Raw genomic sequence first — 27,487 nt, forward strand, 5'->3', positions numbered from 1 at the left:
TTAATTAGAGACGCTGAGGGAGTAGAAAAGCCTTAGTGCAAACAGATTCCTATTACCAGTAAGTGGAACAGTCAAGATGGAGTTAGATTTGTATAACTTCATATCAGTAAAGAAAACCATAGATGAATAAATAGTAATAGATTCTCCCCACCAGTGAAATAAGCCAATTCAGGCTGGATCAAAACTGGAAAACACTAGGTTTATTGAGAGCAGCTCTAGGGCGGGTTCACCAGTAGAGGGGAGGGAGCCAGCATGCACACCACAGGGAGAGAGAAATGGAGAAAGAGAGGAGGAAGAGAGGGGGGAAGAGAAAGAGAGCAAGCACAAAATGTCTGGATTGTATGGGGAAGAGCCTCTGGGAGAGCGGAAGCCCAGCCCCTGGGCTGAAAAGCTCAGGGTAGAGGGCAGGGTTTGACAGCAGCACTTTGCAACAGGTACAAACTAAGAGACTCTGGGAGAACCTGGAGGTCAGGTCTGCTTTGGTGTGTTAAATAGGTATCTCAGCTGCTTGTCCCAGTTCTGAAACCCAACAAGTAGAGTGCACAAAAGTATAACATGCACAGCAGTCTCTAGAGATTGTGTTAAAGTTGTTCTTTCACAACTTCATACGTGTATATTGTGTGGTCTAGTGACTCTCTCACACTTTCTCATCCCCTTTCTGGCCCTATACACCTTTCTAGAAATCCCTTTCACTTGTTCTTTTTTTTGTTTGATTGCTGGCTTGCTTGCTTGTTTTGTGATCCACTGAGCTCAACCAGGGTGTCTGTAAGGCTATGGGTTTGGAAGTGTTCATTGAAACCTGGTTGGGCTCACAGTGAGTTTGCATTTTAGACAATGAGTCTCTCACATCCATAATCTATTAGTAGTCAAGACGTTTCACCTTTCATAATGGACTGCTGAAAAGACCAGTCTTGTACAGCCACAATGTAGTATGTGTGTATGTTCACACTTTCAGTGGCTCCACTGTGGCTCAAAGATGGCAGTTCACAGCTCTTCCCTGCATCTTCTGCCTCTTACACTCTTCCTACCTCCTTTTCTACCATATTAACTAAATTTTAGTGGGAGTGGTACCAATGTCTTGTTTAGGACTGAGTTTTCAACCATCACTTACTCTCAGCCCCTTGAGCAGCCACGAGTCTCCTCATTCACTGCCGTCAAGGCTGAGACTACTATCTGTCTGTAGTATAGCCATAAAGATTTAGATGGTGGCTTGAGGCTACATCAGTTTAGCTGAACAATAGCAATAAGAGCCCACTAAAGATGTTGCTTTTCCCCAACAGTGTGTTTTTGGCTGCATTCTAGTACCAGACATAACTTTTCTATTATAATAAATTATTTTGTTTTATGTGAGATTCTTGATGAGGACTTTTTATTAGAATAGTCTTATCATATCACATGATTAGCTATGAAAAATCTCTTTTTAACATACTTTATAGTGTTTCATGATTTTTATATTATCTTTATTATGAGTTAACTTTTATGACAGCAATTATTTTAGGCAACATTATTGCCATCAACTCTAAATGATTCCCTTTTTATTTTTAATATAGCATACATAGAAAGACAGTAAATCAAGGTCTACTACTTAAATGTCAAATTCCTGTTGTATGTAGGAGTACTTCTTGAAGTAAACTTAATCCTGAGATCCTGATCATCAATTAAGATTTTTAAACTTACTTTGTAGTGAATATCACAAGGCAGAAACTGGGATGGATATAAAGAGTAATTTATAATTAGTTAATTAAGTAGCAGAAAATGTTGGGTAGCTTTTGATAGCAGAAGGAATGTAATACATATGAACACATTAGTTTTAATGATACAGTTCAAGACCTAAAGATGTTTTGACTAATTTGATTTCTGGATGTAATTGCATTAAGGTAAGGGTCTAAGTGTTGGCTACTGACTATCTTTGTCCTTTCCATCTTTCATGTTTCTGGAAATTTCATAAAGACCAATATATTCACTCACTGAATTCTTGCCCTGCCTCATTTTCTTCAAATTTCTCAACCCACTAAGGACCAGCTCTAAGGCTCAAGATAGTTGGCCAGCCACCTTGTCTATCAACTCTACATTTTGAATTCCACAGGCTCAGGGAGAATGCATGAAGCAAAGACATTTCACTGTGGCTAGTACATGGTTAACTATACAATGTGTGTGTGTGTGTGCGTGTGTGTGTGTGTGTTTAACATATACAGGCATTTCCTCATTATTTCTTAAACAATAAGACCCCTAACTATTTACAAAGCATTTACTCTGGGTATTATAAGTAATCTGGTCATGATTTAAAACACATATGAGAATGTCTGCAGGTTACATACAGATACTATGCCATCCTAGATAAGGGACTAGAGTATCTACATATTTGGTACCACTGGAGGGTCCTGGGACCAAGTAGTTCTATGCAAATGTCTTCTCAGACAAAGGACTTGAGCATCTCCAAGATTTTATATCATTGGAAGAAAAGAGCCAATTCCTCATGGATACTGAGAACCAACTATATATGAATTAGAACAACAACAAAACCAGAAAGATACAAAAGCTAAATTTCCTGCTGGCTACATAGTACAAGAGGTGACTATCCTTGAGAGAGAAATTTTCTCAGAGTAGATGACACACATATGTTCTGTGAGGTCCTAGAAAGTGTGGAGTGTAGGGATCAGTGAGTTTCCAGAGCACAGGCTTGCTGACATCTATAGATATATGCACTCCTGTGAGGCAGTGGGTGGTTGATTGGCACTCCTGTGTTAATGCGAGCCTTTCCCCAGCTGGTTGATCATCAGAAGTGAGGGCTACCACTCAACACTTGCTGTTCAGAATCATGTCCACTGAGATGGGTTGGTGCTGATGGAATTAACCGAGGTAAAATGTCTTCTGATCTCTTGCGGGTCCCCTTCTATGGCTATAAAACAGAGCATTTTTCTCTAGATTTATTAACATAATCCAGTGTCACAGTTTTGGGAAATACTAGTCCAGACCAAACATAGATTCCTGAGGAGAAATTGTCTCTTGAGTGCAACAACATTGTTTTTCATTATCAAATGCAAAACAAATTTTATTCTCCATCGAGAGAAAAAACATAAGTGGCAATTAGATACACAATGCTCACCCCTCCAGAGAGGAGTGGAGAGAGATTTCATTCTTTGGCATGTCTGTCAAGGGCTGTTAATTCAAAGCTCCAACTGACAGACTCAGAGAGTACATGGGAGTTTAAGTAATACAAAAATGCATGGCAAACAAGAAATTGTGAGTTTTTCTACAAAATTTAAATTTTATGTGTATAAAATATTCTGATAGATAAGATTTGTCTATGAGCCCCATGTGCTTATGGACAAGGGCTGCACTAAAAACAAAAACGAAGCCGGGCGTGGTGGCGCATGCCTTTAATCCCAGCACTCGGGAGGCAGAGGCAGGCGGATCGCTGTGAGTTCGAGGCCAGCCTGGTCTACAAAGTGAGTCCAGGATGGACAAGGCAACACAGAGAAACCCTGTCTTGAAAAACCAAAAAAAAAAAAAAAAAAAAAAAAAAAAAGCCGAAACAAAAAAAACTTAGTTTTTTTTCTATTAACATATTCTGTTTTGTTATCACCATGTTATTTTTACTTCCTCTCTTTTTTAAAAAGTATAGAATTAAATTTCATCAATGTAGTGACAACTGCTTACAATGCTGGGGCTGAAGAAAAAGGTATTTTATAAGTTCAAGTAAGTCACATCGGATTGTAATGAGACTTAAGTTCCAAGATATGTTTATCCAGGGAAGGCAAAGGAATATCTCTGAGTAACATGGAGGAATTTTGTGAGAGCAGCGAATGCCACAAATCATAAAGAATGTGGCTATAGCTATGCCTCCAGTAACCAGCAAGCACCAGCACGACTGCACAACAGAAATCCGAGACTCTGATTAAAACAATTTTTTCCTTTGCAGGCTGTGAGCCCATTCCTGTCCGTTACCTTGAGTGGAGTGACATAGAATCTATCATAGCCATCGCCTTTTCTTGCCTCGGCATCCTTGTGACTCTGTTTGTCACCCTCATCTTCGTCCTGTACCGGGATACACCTGTGGTCAAGTCCTCCAGTAGAGAGCTGTGCTATATCATTCTGGCTGGCATTTTTCTCGGCTACGTGTGCCCTTTCACCCTCATCGCCAAACCTACCACCACATCCTGCTACCTCCAGCGCCTCCTGGTCGGCCTCTCTTCCGCCATGTGCTACTCTGCTTTAGTGACCAAAACCAATCGTATTGCGCGCATCCTCGCTGGCAGCAAGAAGAAGATCTGTACCCGGAAGCCCAGGTTCATGAGCGCTTGGGCTCAGGTGATCATAGCCTCCATTCTGATTAGTGTACAGCTGACACTAGTGGTAACCTTGATCATTATGGAGCCTCCCATGCCGATTTTGTCCTACCCGAGTATAAAGGAAGTCTACCTTATCTGCAATACCAGCAACCTGGGTGTAGTGGCCCCTGTGGGCTACAATGGACTGCTCATCATGAGCTGTACTTACTATGCCTTCAAGACCCGCAATGTGCCCGCCAACTTCAACGAGGCTAAGTACATCGCCTTCACCATGTACACTACCTGCATCATCTGGCTGGCTTTTGTGCCCATTTACTTTGGGAGCAACTACAAGATCATCACAACCTGCTTCGCAGTGAGCCTCAGTGTGACGGTGGCCCTGGGGTGCATGTTCACTCCCAAGATGTACATCATTATTGCCAAGCCCGAGAGGAATGTCCGCAGTGCCTTCACCACCTCTGATGTAGTCCGCATGCACGTTGGTGATGGCAAACTGCCCTGCCGTTCCAACACCTTCCTAAACATTTTCCGGAGAAAGAAGCCGGGGACAGGGAATGCCAAGTGAGTTGTCCAATCTGAAGTTCTCCATCTCTCTCTCTCTCTCTCTCTCTCTCTCTCTCTCTCTCTCTCTCTCTCTTTCTCTCCTTCCCTCCCTCCCTCCTCCAGCCTCTGCCTCTTTCCCTCCCCTTTTAGCCTCTCTCGGTTTGTCTAACCTACTTACTGTTTTCCTCCATTCAAGGTTTTTCAAATCTCACTGTTGGAATGTAAAGTTAAAAGGGCTCTTTCGTTTTTGTTCCTTTGAAGCAGCAAGACTCACTAAGCAATGCTAACAAGAGCTCAGAGGTTTTTCTGGAGGTTCAAACTGCAGGTCTGTCAGTAGTGTCCTTCCTGGGGTGTGAACTCCCAGTCTATGGAGAATCAATACAATCAGGTCCCAGGTCAGAGAGGCGAGCACTAGTTCTAAGTGAAAGTATAGACCATGGTCAAAGGTAGCTTTGGATTTATTTTTCTTCTAAAACCAGGCTTTTGGCAATATGGGATGGAGGGTAAGATGCTAAGCACACTAGGGAGATTGTCACTTCAAAATCAGATGCCAATAGATTATGAAGCGCGCCCTGTTATGATGCCCCCAAAGCATTTCCTGTATCACAGATCCCTTGTTCCACAGGAACTGGGGTGTCTCTTCTTCATGGTTGTGATCAGAATAAGTAAAGATCCCTAAACTTGAACATCGAAGCCCAAATGACTTACATTCTGGTACCACTGGGTAATAAAGTTTCCATAACTATTTTCCTAAGTTTTCTTCACTGATTCTATTAAAATTTTTTTACATACCATCTTGCTGAAGCTCATGAAAACACATTTCATGTAAAATTTGTAATTTAGAAAAGTGACATGAATACTTAACTTCTGAAGAAAATAGAAGTTTCTAATAAGTTAGCAGTTTTCACATTCAGCAGGATTATATTTGTTCTTTGAGATGGCTCTTATCAATGAATGCTGATAGCAACCGTTGCATCTTATATAACATTTTGTAATTATTATGACCAGGAAAGTCAGCTAGTAGGTAAGAGGCACTTTCCTCCCCTGTAGCTAAAGAAATGGAACATCTACAAATTTCTGTAGCTTTTAGGGCAATTCCCTTTATCCTGTCCTTTGCCTAATTCTAAAATTGGTATAAAGTTTATCATCTTAACATATATTCAAAAATCTATACTCAGTAAGTTCCATTATATTGAGCCATACATTGGACATCTTACAGAAATCATGAGTTGTGGCTATGATGCAGAAATCTTAGGGGAAAACATATTTGATATCCATAGTCATCAATCCAAATAAAAACATCCCCAATACTTAGCAGCATCAGGATGAAGCCAACAATTCATGCTTATTTCTCATTTTAAGTCCTTTATAAGCTATTGGTTGTAAAAGATGCCTAGCAATGTTTTTCACCTTGTCATGATTTTTCTTCTAGCCAGTGTCCCATCAATAACGAATTCCAGAGAGTTCTTAGCATGACAGCAAACTTACAGGTCCATGACATAAGAAAAAAATAAACCAGGAGCCACAGTACACAGCCATGAAACAGTGCCATAGGAATTTCACTAAGAGGGAGCAGGGGTGAGGGAAAGCAAACCGGTAGGAAAGAAGATATCCGTGGAGCTAGGTAGGAGGCTCCATGGGTAAAAACCCCAGCACTCACAGGAAGCCAGGAATGGTTGTTCACTTGCAACCTCAGCACCATGGCAGATGGAGAAAGGTATATGTACTGGGTTTCTGGCTGCCTGCCCCTCTCCAACTTCAATGAGAGACCCTAAAAGGATATAAAGTGTAGAATATCATAGTAGGTCGCTAGACATCCTCCTCTAACTCTCTGGTTCCCACGTGCCCTCATAGGCATGAGTACCCCCTTATATGCACATGTATACACACATATACACCACACATACACACACACACACACACACACACACACACACACACACACACACACACTGGGGGAGTGGGCATATTAAACTGGAATATTCACAGGCAGTAATTTTTTTGTCATGTGCCATTTCTGAACATTATTATTCTGAGAGTCTGTGGAGTTGAGATGTCTTGTGTTGGTCTCCAGGAATATGGTTTTCTGTGGATGGGTAGGAATATTGTGTGAGGCAACTGTGAGTGACGAGTCTTATGTCTGGGGTGCAAAAGAGCTCTTTAGCACTGTGTGAGTGATGCCTGGCACTTCCTGAGCAGCCAGAATCACTGTACATTTGGACCATCCTCCCACACCCAAACTGTTTCCCCAATGATTTGAGAAGACTCCTTCCCCAATTATGAATTTAGAAATTAATTTCATTTGGGATTTGTCACTCAAAGGAAAGTTCAGTGTGATCTGAGCTTACTGATTTGGTTGTCATGGAAGACATGCTTTCACCAGTAAACTATGTGATATAATTTATCAAGCCTTATCAGGGTGCTACATTGACAAATTTAGCCTCAATTAGTAATGATAACTCACAGCTTTGTCATCACAATTTGTAGCTTCTTCAATATGTTGCAGGCAAACGAGGTGACCCACACTGGGTATCTAGGGCTAAGTTTCTGTGAAAAACAATAATTTGATCATTCAATATTCTCATTTGTTTTCCTTTTGTTCTGTTGTAACTCTCAGAAGACTGTAGTTTTAAATATAACAATAACCTCAGTGCCTATGTTTTATCCTGTTTTTTTATTGGTATTTTCCCATGTTCGTTTGTCTCCAAAGTTAAAAAACCACAAACAATCTATTATATTCTGCAGCAAAAAAAAAAAAAAAAAAAAAAAGCTGGCAGAGTTTTGAGACTGAAGTAAGGGGTTAAAAATTCCCACTAATGTGTTACCTAGTGAATTCACTGCCATATTGAATGGTGTAGTTCCTACAATTATGGTGCTCTGAGGGTGTTCAGCAGTCTGTTCAGACACTGTGGTGAGTATCTTCCACCTGGGCTGTAGCTGTCCTGATGGGTCACAAGTTCACAGATATTCACTTAGCAACCTGATTCCCCAATACAAGGAAGACCTTATGGTACATGGCTGATTTTGCCAAATTTATTTAAATACTTTTAAATTTAGTTATAGTAAGACATTTGATAGAACTGAAGGGTTAAACTCTTGCTATTCATTTTCTGGGAAAAAAAAGTTGGGAAGAGTTTAATCAACGAATTTGGCATTTGGGTTTAGCTGTTTAATCACATGTCATTTTTATTTTTGTTTTTGTTACAAGTCTTTGGGGGGGGGGAATAACCTGACTTTAAAAGTCCAACTAAAGCATATTTACTTTTCACAACTCTAATTTCTTTAGCTATGTCCTGCAAATTTAATTAAATCAGAAAATATTTGGTCCTAAGGTAGTGTAAAGATATCAGACATTTTCTGCTTTTTGGCTGGTACTTCATAAGGAAGTGATTATTTAAACACAAATTAGGCATGCCTTCTTATTAAGGCAATAATAATTTTACATTACTTTATTGAAAGAGTGAAACTTCTAGATAAATGACATACTTAAAACAATTAGCATTGTTAGACTAGCATCTCAAGTTATTTTCTAAGTAAAACAAAGCTTAACAAATGTTTACGCTGAAATTCTTTACGAAGTACACCTGGCTTCTTTGGTTAAAAATGGGTACTATTGACTTGCAATCAGTGCTCACGATGTGGGGACAGGGGGAATGAATGGGGTAAACATAATGCTCACGGGAGCCAGGGTTAGCCTGGCCTAAGATAACATAGAAATGCCATCTCTCATAAGGATATGTTTTATGGCCTAGAAGCAATGCTGAAGATTTAGCGGGAAGGTGTGGGATAAGCAAACATAATAATCTAGGAGATATAGGAGAAGCCTGGCCCTACAGATAGCAAATGCTCACCAGCTTGTAAACCACATGCTTTCCCAGCATGCCAGGAGAAAGGCAGGGAAATATCCCCTTTCACTGAAGAGCCAAGCTCTGTGTTAAACTTTCCTGGCTTATCCAGTGCTTATCTGAGTGTACAAGGACCTCTTATTCTCTAGCAGTATTGTAAGTCTTAATATAGTTTACAGTGAATTCTTCATTTCTTTTATTGAATTTTCATAGAATTTTATTATTTGATAAATAGCATTTACTGGGCAGATTATGTTATTGATTCTGTCATTTATGTAATCAATTATTTTTTCAACTGTAAACATAGAAAGTTAACTATTTGATATAATGTTGGATAACATTCAGAGTCCACATTTAAGAGCAAGGCACTCACAGTTTCAATCTTGCAATATAATAAAGGAGACACAAAAATAAATCAATATGGGGTGTCATAAAGGACCTGCATCATATTTTAAATGTCCAGGCATGAAAGACTGTCTTCTTATGCTGTAGTAACTAGGGAAGGTTTGGAAAGATTTTTTTAAATAGCATTGTAACTTCGACTTCACTTTAGTGAATACTCTCAAAAGAACAAATCACTCTACAGTGAAATTAATTCACATATAGGAAATAATATAAGTAAAGAAATCCACAATTTTATTTATTTATGGGACACAACATGGAATTTGATAAAATGAGGATGGAGCAAGTATGTAAACTTAGAGTTCCAGAAAGAAGACAAACTATAGCTAATGTCCAATTTTTAATATGATGTTTGACACTTTTTCTACTAACCAAAAAGTGGAGTAAAGGTTTCTGTGGAATGTCAGGACCATTTATAAACTTTATGGGACAAGGTTAACTACAGAAAGATTCATTAACAGAGTCCCAATTTTAAGTTTTTAATATTTTAAAACTAAAAGCCTTTAACTATATCACTGGGACGAAAGTTCAATCTGAAGTATTGCATTTCTTTTTGAGTTTAATCATTTGAACCAGAAAAACAGTTGAGGGAGCTGAACTAAGGAAAGAAAAGTAGAATGTGGCCATCATGACTTGGCTCTGGGAGATAAGAAACACACAGTTCTGAGAAAACTTAGAGGTGGCAGTGGGTTGGGGGGCATTGATGAGTTGCACTTCAGGGTCACTGGTTGAAGATGCAGTGGTGGCATGGAAGTGGAGGTGTCCAGGGTTGCCTAGAAATTGAAGCTTGGCCATCAAATTAAAGGTCTGAACAAGAGCGGCGGACTTGAAGCAGAGCTGTCAAAACATTTGAAGCAGACAGGAGAGAAGTGATGGTAGGAGGAAAGAGTAACATGGAGGAGAGTAACATCCAGGGACATTTTCTCTAAGTGGCCTGTTTGTAGAGGAGAGTGCTACCGTGGGACATCACCCAGAGTGGCCACTGGCCCAGGAGCAAGGAGATCTGTGACCTCAGGAACATGAGGATGAACACAATCTGCTTCCCACCAACGCAGCAAACTGGGTCACCACAATCCCTTGCCTTTTCTCCCAGCACAGAACATACCAAGTACACAAATAGCACAGAAATAGCTATTTTTAATATTAACATTTTTTAAAATTTTTGAGTTTTAAACTGGGACAATGAGCAGATTATTCTATACCTTCTCTGCAGAGGATAATCCAGATTGAAAATTCGCCACCTTTATAATTCTGACATACTCAGCTTCCCCAAGCTTAGACTCATTTGTCAACAATACTTATGGTCTAAAATGAATTTAGAAATATTTTAATGCAATTACTCACAATGGTCCAAGGTAGATATGTTTATAACATCACATTGCAAACAGGGAACAGTCATCTGTTTTCATCACTCATATACTTCTGTATCTGCTACTTTAATCGTGTGTTTATTTGCTCATCAATTTGATAAAACGAATAAGCCACGTAGCATGCCCTAGAGGCATTTATGCTTTATTGAGATAATGCCATTGCGATGAAAGTAGGTGCATTAAATAACAAATTGTATAATATGGTGACTTATGTGGACAGATAAGCACAAAATCATGTGTTATCTCAGTTGGGGCTTCCATAGCAAAAGTATCACAGACAAGTGGCTGAGCCAGTGGGAATTTAGTTCCCATACTTCTGGAGACTGAGGAATACCAGTATTGTAGGGTTCCAATGAGGCTGTTTTCTCATAATCTCACAGGACAGAGGGCAGAGAGAAAGGGAACCAAACTCTTTCCTGTGTTTTTGTAAGTGGTCTGATCCCATTTCTGAGGCTCCTAATTCACTCTTAACATCACATTAAGATAAAACTTCATCATTCATATTTTGTGGAGGGGACACAAGCAGTTGGTAGCAAATGTTTGAGTGATCTTACTATTTTTAAGCTACTTGTTGAGGAAATTACTTGACATCTACATATTTTCTATGAAAATAGAGAAATAACTATAATTATCTCATAGTTATGGGAATTGAATGAGGATATTTCTGCAAAGGGTATACTGCAATGTCTAGCAGAGTCACTGTCAGCCAACGTTATCTAGTGACATTGATATGAAAATAAGGTTGGATAGAAGTCTGTATTCTAACATAAAACTCCCTATTATTCCTCCAAGGAAGAGTGTTCTGGAAACACCACAAACTCATTCTATGGACACTATATGAACTAGAAAAGCTGTAGATATGCTGAAAATGGGGCCACAAAATGCTACTCACTATGAGATGTGTGTGACAAAGGATGCCCTACTTGGCACAGCTTTACATCTTGCCCTTGCTTGGCCCCGGCTAAAGAAAGATGAGGTCATTTGCATTCCATCTGTTCACTTTAGCATCCAGTATGAAGTGTTACCCGCTCACAAGGGAAGCAAGCCATGGGGGAGTTGAAAAGGTAGTCTCCAAGCATAAATATTGGTAGTTTGTGAACTGAGCATTCACAAAAAAAAAGTACCGATGGGATTAGAAGTGTTGGCTCAAGTAGATAGAGCCTGTGGGCTCATTAATTAGAAGTCTGTGGATGCAAGTTCTTGACACCAACTTAAACCAACCTCAGCAAATGTAACTGATGCAGTTATTATATGGAATATGAAAAAGGTCACACAGAGTACCTCAGGCTGTGAGAGTTGGAATACTTTTGGACCCCATGGAGTCCTGAGCTCCTGTGTAGAAAAACTGGGTGTGTATCTTTCCCTCTCCTTCTCTGTATGCTCTCTACAGCTTCTATGGGTCCATTTCCCATTTCTTCAGGTGGTAAGGTCAGCCTATGAGTAACCATCTTAAGGCTCCTTAGACAGCGTGTTGTTACACGTCCAGCTACCCAGAGAAATTCATCCAGTTCCCTCTAGCTACACAGTTCTGCATAACAAGAGGAAAGACACTAGCAATGCAAGGGAAAGGAGACAGCACAGTACAACTTTGTTGTGTGTGGGGAGCAGGTAAAACCAGGTCTTACTACTAGTTTTATTATGTGCAGTCCCTGCTATAAAATTCCTTTCAGGTGCCTCAGACTGAAGAAAGAAAAAAAGTTCTGTTTTAATTTTCTTTGCTTCATAGTAAAATCAGGCCACTGGGAGACTGTCTACTGAAGTAAAATGCACCTAAGTTGCAGATTTTAAAAAAAGGTTTATTATTAATATTGAATAATAAAATAGAAAAACAAGGGGTTGAGGATTCAGCTAGGTTTGTAGCGTGTCTGTCTACTATGCACGAGGCCCAGGGTTTTATCTCTAACATTATATAGACTGTGTGTTGTGGTTCATTCTTGTAATCCCAGCACCTGGGAGTTAGAGGCAGAAGGATAAAAAATCCAAGGTCATTCTTCAGCACACAGTGAGCTTCAAGATCAGCCTGAGGTACATGAGGCTCTGTCTCGAAATAAACAGTAGAATAAAATAAAATAGAAAAATAATAAATACTTAGTCAGGTTCACCCCAAATATATTTATAATTTCATTTTGTTTCAAAGGCCCAAAGAAGCCTTTCAATGACTAAAGATAATTGAACAATACTTTCTATGCAGATTTTCTTTGAGATCTGCCAGCTGCCAGCAAAACTAGATCTTATACATGCCTGTGCACCTATCCACAGATTCATGTGTACACACATACATACATGTATCATCATACAAGAAAAGAAAAAAAGGTATTTTCAATAGTTACAATAATTTTTTTTCTGTCACTATAACAAAATACTCAAAGCTGATTACTTATAATTTAGGATATCTACTTAGCTGACAGCTTTGAAAGGCCACATTCCAAGTTTGAGACACCCCATCTGTCTAGCTTAGGATGAAGGCTTGCTTGACTTCATTACAATGTAACAGAGGAGTGGGGAGGGGTCCAGATGAGCACAGAATGGGACGTATACATAGGGTAGGTTACTTTGTACCAATTCATTATTTCAAGATCCACCTCAAACCAAAGCCCAGCATCATTTCCTAACATACTTTCTACTATGACCTGGTCATTTCCCATGAGACCACACCTCTTAAAGGGTTCATAACCTCTTAATGCTCCAGCACACGAACTCTGAGTGGAACAAACACATATGAAGCATAGCAATAGGGCTGGGACAATCTCCTACAAGGAACATTTGTCTGCCTCTTAATGTGCAGAGCTAGGAATGGTTCCAGGATGCAATCAGTTTTTCTCAGGTTGTTATAATATTTAAAGGCTGGAGATATACACCCTTCAAATCTGGAGGAGAAACGATGCTGGCTCATTTACTCAATAATGACTTTCAAGCCCATGCTGTGAGCTAGACACAGGGACACATACCGGGAACGCTGTGGTGGGAAAAAGCACATTTGGCCCTGACCTTTGTGGGAAATAATATCTAACCAAAAACCACTCATTGAAAGGGACAATGGCAAGGAGTTCAAATGTCATGGAGCACTGTGAGACATTTACCTAATCTAAGGCTGTGAAAGTGTTGCCATGAAGTATAGCTCAAGCTGGGACTTGTTTTTATGAATCTGTTTCTTACATGTATATGGTACATTCTGGTCACAGTCATCCCTTCACCTTCTCTTACCCATCCTCTATCCATACCGGTGCCTCCTCCTTCTGCACCAAGTTCCCATCAGACTTTCATGTCTTTTGTTTTGTTCTGTGTCTCACTGAGTTTAGCCAGTACTACTCCCATGGACATAGGTCTGAAGTTTTTCCACTATCTCAGTGGTCACATTACTAAGGACAACAGAACCCCTCAGGTGCCAGTAGCAGACACTCAGGGTAGGGATGTCTGGACTTCTTGCTCACCTAAGAATCAATCTTGTACAGGCCTTATGCAGACAACTTAAGCTGCTGTCAGTTCATGACCACCATGGCCAGGTCATACCTATTAAGACAGTGTTTAACAGTCTTTCTTATCACATAGATCTTATATTCTTTGCATCCTCTCTTCCATAATGTTCCTGGAGCCTAGGAGGGAGTGATATGAGTGTCCCACTTAAAGAGGAACAGTAAATAGTCACTTGTTCTTAGCACTTTGACCAGCCATGAGTCACTACATTAACTACTATTTGCTGAAAGGAAGAATTCTAATTTATAGTAACTGCACTGTCAGGCAATGTAGATACACTATAACTATTTTAAAAGGAGAAAACAAGAAGTGTGTGAATAGACATTTTTTAAATCGTTAATTTGTTTTACATTTATTTAGTGTGTGTGTGTGTGTATACATGCTACAGCACATGTGTGAAGATCTTTGTAGTTTCTGTTAAACTGTCTTTTCAACCTCAAAACAATTTTCTCTGTAATTAGTTTTTATGTTGAATATTGGATATGCTCCATATTTATGTAAAACCTATCAACTATCATTAAAATCTATGCATGTTACTGTATGTATTAACATTTTACCTCAAAGGCCATATAATAAATTAATAAGAAGAACTGAGAAGTCTAGATACTAAAACAAGCTAGTGATAATGTATATTACACATTTTCCCTGTATCTTTTAATTGATGCTTTATTTGATTGGCTCATATCTTTTGATGAGTGAGAGTTATTAATTTTGATGAAGCTAGAATGATCACTTTTATGGTTAATTATTTTTTATGTCTGCTATAAAGTATATTTTCCAGTCACCATGTCTTCAGGTCATTCTCTGTTTTATTTATGGCTTTGTGGACTTAACTTCTGCATTCAGTGCTATAATACATCATAACTACTTCCTATGCATGGTCTAAGGATGTGTCTTCATTCAGTTTCTACTGTAACCACATTGGGATCTCGTGGTTTTGGAGGCCCATTATTTGAAATGAGGGTGTGGGGACCTTCTTCTTAAATGAGGACTTTGTATATATCTTCATGTGACAGAAAAGCCAAACTAGATAATTACCTGTTTATAGTAGCAATGGCTTCACTCATGAAGGGCAATGATCTTACCTCTAATTTCAAAATAAAGTTTCTATTGAGTTTATCATGTTCACACTGTCAGGGATTGCCTGAACTTAATTAGAGGTGCACATGTTTCTTATATGGTCTTATCATCCAATGATAGCCTAAAGTGAAATGAATGCAGGCTGTAATTTTATAGAACTTGTCGAGCTCAGCCTTTCTTTTCTTTACTCCTTCCAGGATCTTGGCTCCTCAAGTTCTGACTTCTTTGGGAGATTTAAATTCAAATGTGTGTGTTGTTATCCCTGAACTATTTATTTCTTGTTCTATATCAAGAATCATGAACTATACTGAGGGTAAAAAAGAGCTGGAAGAGTATCTGTTTTCCCACTGAAATATGTTCCTCTGACTTACTGATCCCTTGGATTCTGGTTGTCATGACACTGTCCTAATGTCTGTGCGTGGCTTTTGGTTTTATTTTATTTGGTTTTTCTAGTTGTTTTCAGCACAAGGAGTTGGTTTTCCTTCTTTAGCTAAAAATTGAAGGGGTTTTTTTTTTTTGCACTGCTAAATAGCTCCCTTTAATCTTTTTCAACAGGCAGTAATGCAACTATGATTATTTTTTTGCAGGGAAGGCTATGGAGACTATGCTCTTAACATTATGATAGTTGCATAAGGGTTCTTTTGAAGGCTTGAGGGGTGATGACATAAAAATTGATTTTGTGGTTAGCATTTCTCTGTATAAGGATAAATAATAGTGTGAAATAAACCATAGTGAAAACAAAAATATCATGTTAATGTTAATGCTATAGCCAAAATATTCAGGATTCTCCCTCAAATATTAGGTTTCTTTAAAGTTATCTTTGTATTTCCAATCTTCAACAGTCCCAAAAGCATCAACACTTCCAGGATTGTTCAAAATCCTAAGTCTAGAATTTCTTCTACCTAGTCTGCAAGACAATCTCTTAGCTGTGAGCCCCTGGAAAGTAAAAAAAAGAAATTACAGTCTTCCAATACGCAATAGCACAGAGTAAACATTCCCATTAAGAGGAATGGACCATAGATGGATGAGGTCAGAGCAAGACTAAACTCAGCAGGCAAACCGTTAGCTCCTATACATGCCTCCATGTCCAGCATATGAAGAACACGCCATGAGACCTGTCAAAGGGCTTGGACAGCCCCACCCTACAGCCATTAATGGTCCTCGTGGCTTCTCGCTTCGGGATGCCTGCGGCTGTCCTGAGCACACATTTCTGCTATGTCCAATAGTTTAGGCCCCTGCCTTAACTTATGCTTTACCTTTACAACCCTAGCCACAGCCTTTTCACAGGGAGCTTGTAGAGAGTGTGATGCTGCCCTCCACTGCCTCTCCTCGCAGGGTTTTCTGTGGGGCTTTGGTACAATCCCCTCAACTTCAAACTCTTAACATTCTGTGTCTCTGCACAACCACTTCCATGTGGGTAAAACCAAGCGGGTTCTGCTGCCAGCTAAACAGTAAGTGAGCCTCCTTGGACCAGAGCTCTAGTAACCTGGGAAATTTTTTTCTTCTAGGTATCCTTTTGAGTCGAGCACCCAGCAGCACTCAGTTTCCAAAGGAAAGCCAAGTGAGGCTGGAGTCTTACCCACAAGAGTCTCTGATAAGCAGGTTCTCACCAATCATGAAATGCCACCAGTGACCTTTTCTACAGCTTTAGGGCAGCCAGCTTCTCTTTAATGACACTAATATCCTTAATGAGTGCATTCTCTTTGAACAAAACTTTTAAAACTCCTTTTCTGGATAACAGTCAGTTTTATACATGCTTCTACTCTTCAACTTGTTCCAAATCATCACTGTAACCATGGTTAAAAGCAGCTAGCGGTAACTGGGCCACAGCCTACAACTAATGCTATCTTGGAATTTCTTCCACAACATTTACTATATCTCAACAAAACACAGTATAAATGGTTTCTAATGCAGTTCTCCATATTGAGTCCTTGCTCCCATCTGAGACTTCATTAGTATAATCTGACTTTACCATCTGCATGTCTTTTTTCCAGGCTAGTTTGAAGTTCTATCAAGTCCACCTATAAAACTCAGCTTATAGCTTTCTGGGCATCTGTAGCTCCTATCCTATCTATAAACACTTCCACATTTGTCCCACAGACCAGTTCCAAACACCAACATGACATAGGTTTAGTCAAGGTAGTGATCCTGCTTCTTTGGTGCCAGTATTCTAAATTAGTCACCTTTTTTATTACCGCAATTAAAACGCCTGACAGAAACCTCTTAAGAGAAAATAACTTTAACTTGTCTCATAGTTTCAGTCTATTGAGTGAGGGAGTATGGTGTATTTATAAAGCTGGTTTGCACTTTTTGTCTGAGCTATAATTTGAAGAAGCCGAATAGCTGATGAGGGAAATTTCTCTAGGAATGAAACTTAGGTGACAAATACTGAAAAGATGATGGAATTCTGCCAACACTTTGTAATCTTGTAATAAAATAAATGACTTTTCCTTTGATCAATACTGACTGCTAGAATCAGTAGGGAGCACTGGCTATAGGAGTATTGTGCTTATGTTAAGCAAACTCCAGTTTTATTGCAGAATTTTTTCATAATCAAATAGTAATTTTTTAAAGTGTTGAAAATGTAAGTAGAATCAGAAATAATAACCTGGATTCTCACAAACCAGAGTAAGCTGTGCCAGCAGTTTTCAGAGAGTGTTGGTAATATAAGAAACAACCCTTAGGGTACCTGGTGTTAAAAAAACATGCCATTTCTGTGTAAGGAGATGTGCTGAAAAGTGTTTATTCAAAAGAGCAAAATATGGAAAACATTGTAAACAGACATTTATCAAAGAATGGATATTGTTGTGAAGTGTATTTATTCAGTTTAGTTTAAGTAGTGAAAGAACTAGTTTCCTGTGTACAAACCATGTTAAAAGGGTAACTGTTGAATGAAAATATAGCCCAAGGCCATGCATGCAAAATTTAATAATATAAAGCTTCCACATATTATTTGCTAATGTATAGATATACAAATATTATAAACAGATTAAAATGTTCCAAGTGATTAAATGAAACTAATTTTCTCTTTAAAATGTGATTAGTATGCAAACTACAATATAGAAAACTTTAACATGTCCTTAGTGTTTCCAAAGTAAATGGGTTTTAATATGTGAAGACTCTGTGGTAGTAAATAAATTAAGTTTTTATTAAATCATCTTCCATAGTCTCTTATTAGCTTGGAAATATTAGTAATTAAGGATTTTTAATGTAGCAATATTTTATGACTGTAGCATGGAGACTCCATTTGTGTTTATTAAAGAGTCTAATACGTTATATTAAACATGTGTGTTACAAAGAAAAGTGGAAGAAATTAAGATTCACAGAAGGTATATGCATGCATGCAGTGTTCCACTCTCTACTCTGAGATGTAAACACTGAGAAATAAATATTAAATTTAGATAATAGGAAAAAATGCATTTGGATTGTGGAATCAATCAGAGATACAAATGATCTTACTTATCTTTGGCAGTGGCCCCAGTCTGCTAACATGGTCTTGATTAGTTTTGACAGCTGCCACATTATTTCATAGTGAGCCTTATATATCCTTAAGACTGACCATCTGGAATCGTCTAGAACATTCTGTCTCTGCTAAAAGTAGATTCACCTTGAACCTGACCACCAACACTAAGCTTCAGACAAAAACAACTCAACTGACTCTGCTTAGCATTTACCTTTGTTTGACACACCCACTTGTTGTCACTGCTGCTGCCTAAAATAAAAGTCAGTAGAGTTGCCACTATATCTGTTGAAATTCTTGAGTGAAGAAAATGGCTGAAGTCAGTGACTTGAAGATGAATCTTGAGAATTCACTGTGGCTAAGACTGTTGGTGACTTTTTCTGTCTTTCACAGTAATGGCTTAAGCTGGGACAGCACTTTGCTTTCTGAAGCCACTTTTACAAACAGTACTTCAAGTGTCCTGGGTTCCTTGTCCAATAATTAATGTCATCCTGGAAACAAACAAACAAACAAACAAACAAGCTGCTGGATTTTCTCAAGTTTACATAAAGGATAAATCCTGTCAGCAACTGATGTAAGGGCTGTTTAATTTATGTAAAAAATAACACAATAAAACAAAATAATTCGGAGTGAAGTACGCTCAAAAGAATGCAGGATACTATACAAAGGAACATTGCTTGGACGATCGAGTCAATTGGGGAAAGTTATGAACAGTTCATTGGCCTGTGAAAAGGAACAAATTTATATGAAAAAGACAGAAGAAAGCAAGGGAAGAAGATAGAGGGAGAGAGGGGGGATCCCTTGTACTTTCAAAAGATCTTTCTCACTAAAATTCTGGGGTTTCTTTAAATCCACAGTTTGTGCCAAAAGATTCCAGCACAGACTTGGGACTTATATTTGACAAGCCCCCATATGCTGCCTTTTTCCTCCAAGCTTTTACTCCAACTTGCTGAATCTGTAGTTGGTTGAATATGTGCTTTTCTAATTGCTAAAAATACATTAAAGCCAAGCTCCTTTTCTCGGTGTTTATGTATGTAGTAAAATGGCCAGTGAGGCATCAGAGTTTCCAAGCCATGGCTAATAGTCTTTAGTAAAGACTCTTTTCATAAGCTCAAAGCCGGAGTGCAGAGGCATTCTGTGTTTGACTTCAATGCAAAGGTAAAGTCAGAGACCACGAACCTCAAGCTCATGGAGGAGATTATATCCCCCTCCCCAAGTGCTTCAGTCAACAGTTACTTAGTGTGGCTTTGGAATTCTTGCAGTTACTTGGCAAAGTTGTCAATCTAAACTGAAACCCAAAGCAACCACAAACTGTTCACCTAATACAGATATAGCTCCAAAGGACAGAGCCAGCAACAGGCACCATGGGGCTTCCTTTCATCATCCCCCTGGGGACCACAGAAATGCATATTGTGCCCAGCAGGCAAATCAGCGCATCTGTGCAAAGCCACCATGTCAAGACTCTAGGCTACCAGGATAGCCCTTCACCTTCTTTGTTTGCTACTCATCCCTAGAAGACAGGACTTGCTACATCACTTGCAAGGCCCAGTGCAAAGCTAAAAGATGAAATCCTTGGCTCAAATGCTGGAAAAGTGTTAAGGGTACAATGCAAACCTATTATCCCTCATCTGCCTCCTCTCTCTCAGTTTTATGGTGGCCATTTAATGTCATGCTCACTTGTACAGAAAGACATTCTCATGGGAAGACCATTCATTCCAGCTGTCACCTTAGCTATCCATTGTTACTTACACAGGTGCACCCTCCAGGATTCGAATTTCTACCCCCTGTGCAGGTTCCATGGGGGAAATCAGGAATTTGCCTTCTTCTCCCAAGTGTTTCCTACCTGGGCCATACTAGATGTGTGAGCCCCAGAGTATTCCACCATTTCAGAGACATCTAAAGCACCTGCATCAGGATCAGTGAGAAGACCACCCTCTGCCATAGCCTGCCCACTGATAATTGTACTGAATGTTCAGAGAGAGAGAGAGAGAGAGAGAGAGAGAGAGAGAGAGAGAGGCTTCCACTCACTGTCTATAGACACCACAGTGCACATAGTAGCTAGCACATCATGCTCCTTCTGGGCTTATGACCAAGATCTCTGCAGTAGAGGGCTATGGTGATACCTTGTCATCTATAGGGATCGGAGGCTGAAATGACTGATACCCAAAGGACAAGAGAACAGATAGCAAAAAGATCCATGCAAGCAATGTAGGGAGATGGTCATTGTGGGACCATCTGTGAGTTGATCCTCCAAGACATGTTCCATTTTCTCATCCTCTATCACTGACAGAAGACAGACCTAAAGATAAAATTGAGAGTCTTAAGAGTCTGATCCGAGAATACTAAATAATAAGTGTGGGACTACCAGAGGGTGTGTGTTGGTACTAGGCTTCAGAAGCTTGCCCTGACAGGACCCCTGGGGCCTAATGCCATGTAACCAGGCAATGCATAGACATGTCTACAAAGCTGAATTAATTTTAAAGCCAAAATGAAGGCAGGAAGTTTTTAGCCAAGCCAAGCCCAGTGCTTTGGACGTGCTCTCCAGCTTCTTTCTCAGGAAGGAAAGTTTTAGCAGTGCTTTGCAAGTTAAATGTTCTTTCCTACTTTTCTTTATATATTGGCGCATGATTTTCTCTTTATGGTCCTCTTTTTGGTGTTCATTTTTTAAGCAGCATTTGTGATTACAGGTTGGCATGTTGGATGTCAATGTTAGTTTAATTTGACAAGTTTAGCAGAAAATGTGGTCTGTGTCTACTTTTAAAAAAACAAGTGTGTTATCTCAGTAGGCATGAACTTACACCGACTTATCTTTATATCCCATTTCTGGACAAGAATTTAAAATTGTGGAGTTCATCATGACCTTTCAAATAGTTTGTGATTTGACAGCAGTCAATTTAGTGATCACGTTGGCTTTTTCTCTATCATATTCAATTATTGTTAGAAAATCTTTCCTCACCATAGAAACTCAAATCCGGGTCCTTGCTTCCAGAAGGGGAGAAATGGCTGCAGACAATTCTACGTGGAGGTTTCGGACCCAGAGTCCTCCTTCTCAGCACCTGCTAGGCAGCAGCCTGAGAGACTTAGAATATGGGAAGAGCTGTAAGAGTTTGTTCTTAGCATCTCCTCCTCCTCCCATTCTTTCACTTCTCCCTCCTCCTCCTCCTTCACTTCCTCCTTCTCCTCCTCCTCTTCCTCCTCCTCCTGAAGTTCCACCCTTCTGTTTTGATGAGATAAAGAACTGCCATGGCCCTTTCTGCCCAACCCTACAGGCTTATCACCAAAGACAGGAGTAGATGGCCAAATACAGACTTAATAGAAGATATGTGTGAGTTCATTTGGGAAACCGACAGGGAAGTGAAGCCTCATAGAATTTCCTAATGTGGGAAACTTCCCTTGACACCATCCTCCACAGCGCCAAGAATGTGTACTTGTATCTTATGCTTGGAGATCTTTTCCACGGTAGATAGCTCTCTTGTATGACATGACATCAAGATAGCATTTCAGCCACGAATCTCTAAGTGCTACTAGTCTTTCTCAGTACTATGCGGAACTACTTATCCTTATTCTACCTCCTCATAACTTCCTCATGAGCCTTGCTGTGTCTAGTAAGCACTCTTGTCTCTTGGCAAGAATGATACAGTGGGGAAGATCCCTCTGTGTAATAAGGAACTATCATCCGGGCAATGACATGACATGTTCCCGTGTATAGATTCCTCCAACCTCACCATGTGGGTCTCTTGACACTCCACTATTACACATATAACAATCTTGTGAGTGCAAGAAAGAAATGTGACATTAAATGAAATGACAGCCATGCCATTATGGTGGAATAGTAGGATAGACAATACACAATGCAAAGGCAAGCCATGGTTTCAGATATAAATTCATGTACTTCCATTAAGATGCATGGTGGTAAAAAGATAAGCTGCATGAAACTCCACTGCCTCCCAAAGGAGGGCATCAACGGTGAAGGGAAAGAGCCAGTCTAGCAGAGACCCCACAGAGCATTGAAAAGAGGTGTCTCCATGACTTCCTTGATGTCACGTTCAGAAAGGAACCCCAGCAGCAAGAAAAAAGCCACTGTTGCAGCTTCCATGCAGGACACCAAAGCAGAGACAAGCAGAAAGGTTCAGGAGCCAGGCCTGGCCCTGCCCTGGACCAGGCACCTCCTTGCGTGCTGTCATCACCATAGCTGTGCACCTGGTGTTTAACCCCTTGCTTTTTCTTTTCAATCTTCAGGAAGAGGCAGCCAGAATTCTCGCCCAGCAGCCAGTGTCCGTCGGCACATGTGCAGCTTTGAAAACCCCCACACTGCAGTGAATGTGTAAGAAAAGCTGCATGGAAATTAGTGGTTTGCCCTTGCTTTCTCTCTCCTGGGTACCTCCACTTCCTAACATGGAGCCAAATGTGGTGCATGCCATCAAGAATGAGGGACTCATGGACGTGCCGTGGTTTGCACGACTGTCTTCTCCAATTGTCCATCGTTCTTAAAAGGACACTGTCAAGCCGTTAGTTTCTCTGCTTATTTTCTGTTCCAATGCAGCACCGTCCCCAGCTTTAGAGATTCACTTTGGTCTGTGACTCCCACTCATGAGCTGTAAAGTGAATCTTCCCCTCAACAAATTCGCCAGCTTCTCCTTGGCAAACAGAGCCTTTTATTTTTATTTTTTTTCTTTTCTTTTCCTTTTGCCTTTTTTATTTTTTATTTTTTTGCTATTGCACAAATGTTTGAGCTGATCCTGTCTGCATTGAAGTAAAAGGCATAGCTGAAATTTATGAAAAAGTTCCACAGTGTGGGAGTGTGAGGGTGGGTGCCAACAGGAGCCACTGCTGGGTGTCTCCCATGTCCTGGGGAACACAAAACAAAAGTTTTGTGAGTTCCACTTAAAGCAAATTTTACAAACAAATAAGGAAAAGCAATTTCCCCAACATTCTATATCATTTTTTTTATCAGATGTTCAAGTCTGATAAAAATGTTGCACGTTTGGTCCGATGTTTGACCTGTAGCCCTTGACAGTGTCTCTTTAAGTTAACCAAAGCACCTAGACCATGTTCATTGTGCACGGAGTCTGTGGTTTTTCTCAGCTGTTCCTTTACAGCCCTCCAAACTCCTGGGAGAGTCAAAGGTACACATTCCTGCAGCAGGAGGGAGCCCACTGATGAGGTGTCTGTGGCTTGAATAGCTCTTCCAACAGAAGAGCCCAATTTGTTCCTATATTTTATACTGAGCTGGCGGCAAAGGCTGGTAAAAGGAGCCATGGTGTCTCTTCCCTTTAATCAGTGGAATGTACCAGAAAGTCTGTAGCCTCGTTTTGCTACTCTTTCCTATAGAATCCTGTATACAGGCAATGTTGTCTCCATCACGTCACGCAGACACAGCAAGGACATATTGGGTAGTTTTGTCAGTGTGTTTAGCAAAGCCTTTGGGAAGATCCTAACAGAGTTACTATACCATAGCTGGATGCCCTCTCTGCGACTCATCCAAGTCCAAAGACATTAAATGTTTCTTGCACTCTGGGGAGTCTGACCAAGGACACAGCAAGGAAATCGTAATTTATGATAGCTGCTGGCTGCCTGTCAAAGGCGATTGATAGGGATGGATATGTTTGTCCTGCCACGTCAGCAGGGCCAGATACCTCATGACTTAAAGGTGAGTTTCTAAGAACAAAAGTAAAAGCTAAGTAGACTTCTTTGGTGGTGAGTAAAGAAGAAAAAAAATATGCATATCAGCAAAGCTAACAGGTGGGTTGTTGAGAACTTTAAGAACAGGCTAACCAAGCCTCCTGTGTTCACACTATAAAGGAACACACAGAGATCAGTGGCTTTAAAAATGTATGCCTCAGACTAAGGCCAGATATTTTTAGTCGCGGTTGTCCTGGTGAAATGAAAATAAGAAAATGTTCTTTCTGTAACCTTCCATTCACTTAAAAAAAAAAAAAAAAAAAAAAAAAAAAAAAAAAAAAAAGAACATGCAAAGAGACTAACCTAAGAAATAAACTGGATCGCCATGGTCTGTCTCTGTCTTTCTTGCCCCTGAGGAATAATCCAGGTGGAGCAATGCAACCGGCCTAGATCTGCAAGGCAAACTGTGAGAAGGGAAGGACATTGAGTGACTAGCAATTAAGATCCAAATCTGGCAGAAGGGAACATAGAAGAAATGATAGTGTATGCCCTGAACTTCCTTCAAAAATAACACAATGTATTCTTACCCGTGTCTCCAAATGATTCTAGCAGCTCACGGCCACCACTACTAGGATTAATACCCTGGTATCAAGTAGTATCTTTTTAAGATTTTATAATAGTTTATAATTATATTTATATGTATTTGTTCACATATATAAGCACATATACCTATGGAGGGCAGAAGAAAGTGTTGGATCACCTGGACTTGGAGTTACAGACAATTGTGAGCTGCCCCAAGTGGGTGCTGGGAACCAAACTCAAGTTTTCTGCAAGAACAGTGCTTCTGGGCCAGCTCTCCAGCCCGTAACATGATAGAGTGTATAAACTTCCACAGGAGGATTTCTTTCATCGGCTTGTAAATTATTTAAAACCAAAGACCATTTAAAACTTTCTTGGAAAAGTTTAATAGCCATCAGAATTTTCTAGTTTGGAAATAATTTTCTCAGAACAGTAGGCCTCATCCTGGGAACAAAGCTAGAGAGATGTCCATGCTTCATTGATATCAATAAGATAATTAAACTTTGGATATATTTTACTGTATTGGTTCATTAAAGAAATGATGAAGTTATAAAACAGCAAAATTGTGTGTGTGTGTGTGTGTGTGTGTGTGTGTGTGTGTGTGTGTGTGTTGTTCTTCATCATGTATCATGGAGCTCGAAGATGTAGAACTTCTAAATCAGTTGATCTAAAGATTACTAAATAACGGTCAAATATTTTGACTTTGTAAACTGTGCATTTCATTAAGACAATGGTTCTGTGACTAACCAATGTTGAGGTTAGAATTTGGAGGGGAAGTAGAAACTTCACAATGCTGTTTAAGATTAACTACCCACAGAAACCATGGAGTTCTCACATAACAAGAGTTCGTCTATCTTTAAAGTTTATTTGAGATTCTCCATGTTACGAGTAATGGTGAGTAGGCAAGACATTTTAACTATGTTCTGACTCTTGCACTGTGAAGAGAACATGCTAAATATGCCTTTTTTTCTGGAATGTTTTCAAATAGTGTGACTAGTGTCAGTATGGAAAACTAACTTAGGGTTGCCTGGGAAAACAGAAGCCTGACTCAAATGGTTTCAAATAGCTTCCATGCCTAAGAATATGGAAAAGCCACCTTCCAGAATGCATTTTGGTGCCAACCGGTTGATGCATATGCAGGTGAGAGGACGGACAGTCTCCAGGAGTTGGCACTACACCAAGCTGCATCAGGGCTGCAGTATGTTACCCAGTGCTGGTGGCTCTTGGATCCTGTTCTTTCTTTTTTTTTTTTTTTTTTTTTTTTTTTTTTTTTTCATTTTTTTAAAATTATAATTTATTCAGAGCACATCTTGATTGTTATTCCTTCACTTGTATCTTCCCATTCTCCCCTCCCTCTTGGCTAACCCCGGTCCCCCGCCCCCACTCCCACTGGAACTCAATGGCCTTTCCTGATGCTCCTTTTTCACTTCATTACCCTGGCTTACTAGTTGACGGATTGTGGGGAAAGAAGGAAAGAAAAGAAAGAGCCCGTTTTTTTTCTTCCATCATTTGAGCCCACAGTTTATTCTCAGGTCGTTAGGCTTAGCAACACGTGCCCTTGCCCATTGAGAAATCTCAATGACCCAATTTCCCATTGTATAGAAAAGGAATGCTTGGCTCCTCAGGTAGCGTGGAGGGAACCTTCCTTCTTCACGGGGAGCTTTAGTATTGCTTGTGACTCTTGTAGCCAGCCTCCCTTCAGGCCACTTGTTCAGGATGCTTTCCCCCTATCTCCAATTCCTACCCATGGTTCTCATTTTAGAGATCTCTGGAACAGAGGGCACATACTCTGCAGATGTGCAAGTATGATGTACAAGATGATGCACAAAAGAGAACAAAACAGACAGAATCACTCTGAATGCCGATAGACTAATCTGTTTATACTACCCACACCCAGCTATGCTGTAGCATGGTACAAATGTTAGGGGCCTTGTTTGGGGGATTGTGACACTGGCCTAATGGAAGCCAATCAAAGTCAAAACCTCAACCTGTTGACTCCCAGATTGCAGTCAGAGACCTGTCAGTTCTGTGTGGGAGAATGAAACACCATTTTCCCCCATCTATCTCCTCTTCCTGTGGTCCTATTTTCCTTAGACTTAGGGTCACAGCCTGTGTTCTTAACAAATCAGTTCTGCTACTTGGCCCAGATGAGCCAATTAAAAAAGCCAATTTACTAGTGAAAGCAAGAGGATATCTATTCAGTGTGGCCATGTTGAGATGGGGACAAAGAGTTCCAGCTACTCCCAAAGTCCCAACTTAAGGTTATGATTTAAATAGAAAGCAGGAAGTGTGCAAAGCTAAGCCATCGGGTCAAAGTGTGCTTCTGCCCACCACTGGCTCAACTCCAAGGTTGTATGACTGGTTGTAAAGCCTTGGGGCTTCAGTCTTTTCTAATCCCAAGGAGGTGATCCTGGGGAACCCTTTGCTTTCCAGACCCACTATTTTATAGTCTGATAACCAGACAGGCTCAAGGAAGGCAGGTTACACCACCAACCATCCCAGTAACTGTAATATCAATAAATGTATTTAGTTACCTGAGCTAAGTTAGCACTGACCCACAACATTTCATCTTCAGGGAATGGGGTTACTTTGAGCCTGAGGTCTGTCTTTGAAAGTTACAGCAAAGTTAGAGTGCTTTGAGACAATTATGTGGAGTTGTCTATGTCTGATTACTATGTTGGCTTTTTTCTTATTTTTGAGACAGGGTCACGTGTAGGCCAGGGTGACCGGGAATTTGTCATGTGGCTGAAGATCACCCTGGAACTTCTCCTCCTGCTTCAACCTCCTCATGCTGAGATTACAGTTATGCACTACCATGCC

The 27,487-nt window shown here is 40.0% G+C and overlaps 1 protein-coding gene across 1 annotated transcript in view; it reads left to right on the forward strand.

The window, feature by feature from the left end:
• Positions 1 to 27,487, forward strand: part of Grm1 (glutamate metabotropic receptor 1) — a 384,350-nt gene that overhangs the window by 352,109 nt on the left and 4,754 nt on the right. The window contains exon 8 of the mRNA XM_051164140.1: positions 3,923 to 4,853. Coding sequence (XP_051020097.1) covers positions 3,923 to 4,853 — 931 coding nt within the window. The remainder of the gene's footprint in view (positions 1 to 3,922; positions 4,854 to 27,487) is intronic.

This window comes from Acomys russatus, chromosome 21 (genome assembly GCF_903995435.1).
Source record: "Acomys russatus chromosome 21, mAcoRus1.1, whole genome shotgun sequence".
Lineage (NCBI taxonomy): Eukaryota > Metazoa > Chordata > Mammalia > Rodentia > Muridae > Acomys > Acomys russatus.